General features: G+C 36.3%; 1 protein-coding gene across 1 annotated transcript; it reads left to right on the forward strand.

The window, feature by feature from the left end:
- Window positions 1-501: 501 nt before the first annotated feature.
- Window positions 502-6,035, forward strand: si:ch73-109d9.2 (uncharacterized protein LOC565042 homolog). Its single transcript, XM_059554452.1, has 4 exons — window positions 502-1,152; window positions 4,102-4,229; window positions 4,641-4,749; window positions 4,859-6,035. The coding sequence occupies exons 1-4, from the start codon at window positions 885-887 to the stop codon at window positions 5,875-5,877; spliced, it is 1,524 nt and encodes a 507-aa protein (XP_059410435.1). The 5' UTR covers window positions 502-884; the 3' UTR covers window positions 5,878-6,035.
- Window positions 6,036-6,689: the final 654 nt, after the last annotated feature.

Below are 6,689 nucleotides of genomic sequence, written 5' to 3' on the forward strand. Positions count from 1 at the left end.
CCAACAGCATGCCTATAGAGCAGTGGTTCTGAAGATTTTTTTAAGTCTTATATCTGCTACTTCTGTTGTCATAAAATAAGGAAACCACTGGTCTATATAATAACCTATGATCTAATATATTCTGTATTATAGTTCACAGGGAAGTAAACTTAAAAATATGACGTCAGTTAAATGTTGTTGCTACAACTTCATTTAAATTTTGCTTTTAAAATATTTATTTCCCCTGTGAAATCCCACCTTGTTGTCATTAGGGCTGTCATTCTGCCCTAAGTCTACTTTTCTGTCCCACAGAAGAAGAAAATTTCACACGTTTCTAACAACATGAAAGGAAATATTTATTTATTTATTTATTTTAATTGGGGAAATATATATGCAAATAAATGATGAGTAAAAGTAAACGCTATTGGGGAAATATATATGCAAATAAATGATGAGTAAAAGTAAACGCTATTTTCATTTTTGGATGAACTGTCCCTTTAAATATGTCCCTGACTGCCATCCGTAGGGTGGCTTCAGGAAGTACTTTCAGTCAGAACCGCTGTACGACAAGAACATGTGTTCGGATCAGCGCTTATTCTCCGCGTATCGTTTATGATACATTGTTTAAATGTGACCAATAATAAGAGAACAATATCCGGTAGTTAGCGTCAACGAACAGTGACACAATAACAGTCCTCGCGAGCAAGTATATGGAGTAACGTTAGTGCAAATTTGACAAAACTAAAAGATGGTTCGAAAACACAAATAATATGATGTGACAATTTGGTTTGAAACGTCAAACAATGAGCTGGAGGCATTTTTAGCTTGTTTATATTACAAAGAAAGTAGCTAAGTTAAACTATTCTCGGTTAGTTTAAGGCTTCTTAAGAATCTGTTGACTCATTATGTCCGAAGTCATACACTCGTTTCAGTCACAGCTGTCCGGGGTCATGGAGACCGTGTTTAAAGCTGCCATATTTGAGATCACCCGTCTCGTGGAGGACAGTTTCGTGAAGGAGGTGTCCCGCAGTCGAGAGCAAGTAGAGACTCTGAAGAAGAGGCTCCAGTGGAGCGAGACCAGACGGAAAGATCAAGAGACGAGTGTGAGGTGTGCAGAGTGTGACAAAGCCCGGGTGTGTGACGAGGGAAAAGAAGAAATGTCAACACAATCAGGTTTGTACACAATCGCAATTCATCTGATGCTCAATGCATTGATTGTGACTATTTTTAATGTTCTACAAAAATAAAATGTAATGATTTTATAATCTAAAGGAACCTTATGACCATATCTGAAATTGGTAAAGTAGTGATTTCTTTGTTGTAGAATTTTAGGAATTTATTGTGAACCATGCAAACCGACATCTTGCATTCTTAACCCTTGTATGAGGTTAAAAATAAAACATGGGATTTTGGTAGTTTTAGTGAGGGTCAGGATTCAGTACAATTCAACAAAAATCACACTATGAAAAAAATCTGTAACATTAATACACAATACAAAATAAATAAAACATGAAAATATGTTCTGTATGTATCTGTGTTTAACAACTTTATACATTTGTTCACAAATTATGAATATTATAAACAGTACTCTTTTAATTTTTATTATTTTACTTTGTTTGCAATTATTTTAAATTTTAACTTTTTAAACAAGTGGAGCAGTTCAGCATGATGTTAGTAACAATAATAAGATCAGTGTTGGGGAGTAACTAACGGCGTTACATAATTTAATTACAAAATTATTGTAACTGTAATTAGTTACAGTTACTACGAAAAAATTAGTAATTAAATTACAGTTACTTATAAAATTTTAACGATTACAAAGGGGATTACATTTGAATATTTACACACATCCACATACAGATTTAACTGATTTCTTTCCAAATTGCACTGACTATTCTGAGACATACCGCCCTAATAATTTCCGGGATGCGGAAACACAGTCTGGTTCATAGAATCCAGTCATAAAAACGGAATGCCTAATGCGGACGGAATATCCCAGATTTTGGATGACCAAATCAAAAGTAGGTCAGTACACTTGAATCAAAACATGACATCGACTAGTGTCTGTGAATATTAAGCCCCAAAAATGCAATAGCCTATATGACTTGCACATTGTGCCTGTCTGTGGAAATCAGGCGCGGACTGGACACCAGGAGAACCGGGACAATTCCCGGTGGCCTGGCAGCCGATTTTGCCCCACTATTTAATATCATTATTGTATAATTGCCTGCCGAATGTACTAAAGCGATCATTTGCGAATAATTTGATTAATTAAATCTCTAATAAGTCATGAAGTGTTAGTCATGACTCGCGCGCTCTCCGCGCCTCCGCCAAACGGTTTGGATCAGATTCAGAGTAATCAATGCGAGAGAGAGAGAGTGAACTGTGGAAGCGCACAGCTGGAGCAGAGAAGCTGAACTACTGTTCAGGGTTTTAGGTCAGTTTCATCTGTAAAGATGCTTTTTTGTCTTTGTTTTTTTTTTTTTTTTTAATCAAGCAGCAGCACGTTGGTCACCAGTCATCACTCAAAATACCATATAAAGGACATCATTATTATCAGTTGTAATGTTACAGTAGTAATTTAGCTGAAAAAAATCCGATTTTTTCATAGGTTTAGGGGGAGCTACGACAGACAACAAAACAACCCTTACGAAAATTAACATTTTAATATTTAACTATAAATCCAGAGAAAATGGTTACTATTGTTTAAATGTGGTAACCAAAAATGTAAAATTATTTTTCAAATGTATTTATTTAAAAATAAATACAAATCCATTTGCAAAAAAACAAAAACAAAACAAGGTTATTTTACTTTTTTATAGGCTAATAAAAGCAAGGTTAATTTTTGTAAGGGAAAAACATGACTCGTGTACAGTTTTAGGATTTTTCTATAAAGATATTGTAGTATTGTAGAGTATTGTATTGTAAAGTATAGTTTTGTTCAATCTTTAGTATTAAAGTCACGAGAGAGATGGATAACAGGGCAAAATAAAGAAACTGAAGAGAAAAATGGATGTGAAGGTGCAGTTCAGGAGAGAACTTTTAATTATTTTGCATGTCCCCAAATTAAAGATTTAAACCTTTTTTTATGTCAGGTCCATACAAAAAAATAGTTTTGTCCATGAATTTGTTTGTATGAGTTTGAATTTTCCAGTCTGAATTTTTTTCCCAGTCCGCCCCTCCTGTAAATTAATGGCAAAGACATAGTTTCATTTACTACACATAGGCCTACTGAAGCTCGCAGTGTTTTCAACATCTGCCATCTCAATATAGGAGTACACGAGCACATAAACATAATTTCTAGAACTGCTCTGTGTCACTTCATGTGCATTTTACTTATTTTGAGAAAACTATCATCATATACAGAGACAGCAGTTTCATAAAAACACCAATGTTTCAGGAGTTTAGTACACAGAATACGTCACACTCTTATTAGATAACTGTATTTAAGTTGATGTATATGCTTTTATTTATTATTCTTTCATTTTCACAAATTTAGAAAAGTAATCAAAAAGTACTCAAAAGTAATTAGTTACATTACTTTAATAAAGTAATTGAAAAAGTTACACTACTATTACATTTTAAATAGGGTAACTTGTAATCTGTAACCTATTACATTTCCAAAGTAACCTTCCCAACACTGGATGAGATTCACAGTGAACTGAACATGCAAGAACTGATTAAAATGTCAGATAAATGCGTAATGACAATGCATAAATATTAATGTAATATACCCTCATACTGGCTGAAAAACTGCCTTAACAAAATACATAAAAACATGCGTAGTTTCAGGTCTGTGCAGCTGCTTTTAATCGACCCATCATAACATCATAATTGTAGTTGCATTTTGCAAGCACATTCAACAACACATCAACACTTTGAAGGCATGTTCATGACCCTAAATGAAGAAAAGTCACAAAATTAAAAAAAATAAATAAAAAATCGGTTAACCAGTATATCTGACCAAACAAAAATCCAAACTTGCAATATAGCATTAAAAAGCAATTAAGACCCCCATGTCATTTCAGATATATGACTTTTCCTTCCATCCCTTTAAAGACCATTAAAGGCCTGTGTAATCAATGCCCTCTCACAGTTGCATTCACCCTTGACCACATGTAGAAAATGAACGGAGCCTCAAACAGGAGAAAGTTCCGGATAGGAACTGGGGAAGCTGCGAGTTGGAGTCTGACACACTTTTGGGAAAAGAGAGATTAGAAGTCCAAACCAGCACCAGTAATACAGCAGAGGTGAGTAGCCTTCTGAATAAACCACCTTTTTGATCACTTCAAACCTCGTTCGTACTGCAGCGTTCCTCAAAAGCTGTCTGAAACCTGAAAAATAACGCTGTTAAGATAAGGCATTATTTTATACATGCTTGTTATTGATCTTAATGTGAACATCTTAATCTGTGCGTACAGTATTTTACTTTTTTTTTTACTCAATCTTCTTTATGATGATATATGCATGACATCTCTAATCATTTAACCTGCTTAAACTCTGCCCCTTTCTTAAAAATCAACTGGATGCTCCATCCAGTGAACAACCTATATAGAACCAAGTCCCCGTCCTACATTTTTCATTTTTTTTATTATCTGTTTAATCACAATACAGAATATTTTAACATTCTGTGGAATTTTGTCACATTGTGCTCTCTGTAGTCTGCAAGCACAGAGGTCAGGAAACTGGACTGTGTATTAAAAGAGGAGACCCTTTATGTCACTGCCGATAATAAAGAGCTTCAGGATGGGTGGACGGTGGATACTGAAGGTGTGAATTATTATTAATATTATAATTTTTTTCCAAACATCTGATTACTGCTTTAACTCTCTCACTTTAGACTGTGTTTGAAGATTTTTCTTCATGTTTGGTTTCCCAGGAGCTCATTTCTCAGCTCACAGTTACAGTGAGCAGGAGCTGCAGCAGATTCAGGAAGAGTGGAGCTCTGGACTTGATCAGACCGCTGACAATGAAGCTTATGCAGATATTGCAGACATCCATGGCCTGACGTACCGAACACGTTATGACGTAGAAGAGCAAGCAAGCTACAGTGTGCATGAACTGGACATGGGAGACCTGGATGGTCTCGGAGAAAAAACTGAATACATGTTGGGTAATTCAGTATCGGTTGCAGTTGGGCCTGATCGTCACAGCTCTTCCATTAAGAGTAAGAGAGGAAACAGAGAATCTTTACCATTGCAGGTCAGCCCAGAGACAGAAGATGTGGATAGAGACATGCACTGTTTACTTATTAATGCAGATGGCCACTTGCAAGACATAAATTCCTTCACAGAAATTCGAAGTGGGGCTGCAGGATGTACTGGACACAGAGGACATTCACTGTATGTTGGGGACACAGCTAGTGGTGCAGTTTATAAGGGACACGCATTGAATCACTCTCTGAAACCTAATGTTGAACAAGCATTAGGAGACAGCAGGGCTTCTGCAAAAGTCAGTTCAAGTGCTGCTTACACATGTAACCAGTGTGGTAAGAAGTTCACTCAGGCCTGCAACCTAAAAGTGCACCAACGTGTCCACCAGCGGGACGGTCTCCACCTGTGCAGCCACTGTGGGAAAGGGTACTCGTCCTTCAGTGACCTGCGAAGGCACCGATGCAGTCAGACCGGAGACAAGCCCTACACCTGCACGCTGTGTGGGAACAAATTCAGCCGACTGTGGAACCTCAAGCTGCATCAGCGTATACACACACAGGAGAAACCACACAAGTGCACTTTGTGCAGCAAGAGCTTCACCCGGGCCGACATCTTGAAAGTCCATCAACGTACCCATACAGGAGAAAGACCATACAGCTGTGGTATCTGTGGACTGAGCTTCAAACGACTGGATCATCTCAGGTCACATCAGCGCAAACATAGTGCTGACCAGGACAATCCATAAGAAAAAAATTAACTTAAACTGCTAGAAGGTCATAGATCACAGATTGTTGGAGGGCCATAAATCCAGGTGTTTTCTATAAATCATAACATTGTTGCTGTAGAATCTCCCATTATAGTTATGTCTTCTGGATAATTTAAATAGTTTGTTTTGAAAGGGATAGTTCATTCTTCTGTGGAACATAAAGGACTTTTTTTTTGTCTGTATAATCCGTTTGGTTTCCAACATGCTTCCGAATTTCATCTTTTGTGTTTAGCAGAAGAAATTAAGTAAAACAGGTTCAAGAGTAAATTATGACAGAATATACATTTTTGGGTGAACTATGCCTATAAGTTATGCTATGGATAATGTGGCCAACTTTGCATCCCTTAAAAGTTTGAATATTGTTTACTTGTGATGCAGAATGGTCAGAAATTGTCACTTTTATCTCCTTTAGAGCCTTATTGTCTATCACACTCATTTTGAAAAATGTATGTATTGCGGCTTATTTTAATAAATCTACCTTTTTGATCAAATATGCAATGTGCATCACATCATGCTATATATCAGTCTATTTTCAGCTCCCTGCTTTAGCAATACATAGTCAAATTTCATTTGAAAAATTCATCTGGTTGTTGGTTGATTATATCCTCCAGCTGTTTATTCCAAATGCTTGCTTATTTTCATTATTGGATTATCAGAACTCATACTGCATTATAGAAAAATTATTTAAAGTAATGCACATACAAAGTGCTTAATGTGGCAACGATGTACAGAGATATTATAACGCAGTTGAAACACTTGGAGCTAGTAACTTTATAGCTGTGTGTTATAAA

The sequence above is a fragment of the Carassius carassius genome, chromosome 7 (assembly GCF_963082965.1).
Source record: "Carassius carassius chromosome 7, fCarCar2.1, whole genome shotgun sequence".
Classification (NCBI taxonomy): Eukaryota; Metazoa; Chordata; class Actinopteri; order Cypriniformes; family Cyprinidae; genus Carassius; species Carassius carassius.

Excerpts from the sequence above, each read along its gene's own strand:
- si:ch73-109d9.2 (XM_059554452.1), top strand. The coding sequence starts at position 885 with ATGTCCGAAGTCATACACTCGTTTCAGTCACAGCTGTCCGGGGTCATG. Across the intron at positions 4,230-4,640 it reads GCACCAGTAATACAGCAGAG|TCTGCAAGCACAGAGGTCAG; the intron begins GTGAGTAGCCTT and ends TGCTCTCTGTAG. Across the intron at positions 4,750-4,858 it reads GTGGACGGTGGATACTGAAG|GAGCTCATTTCTCAGCTCAC; the intron begins GTGTGAATTATT and ends TTGGTTTCCCAG.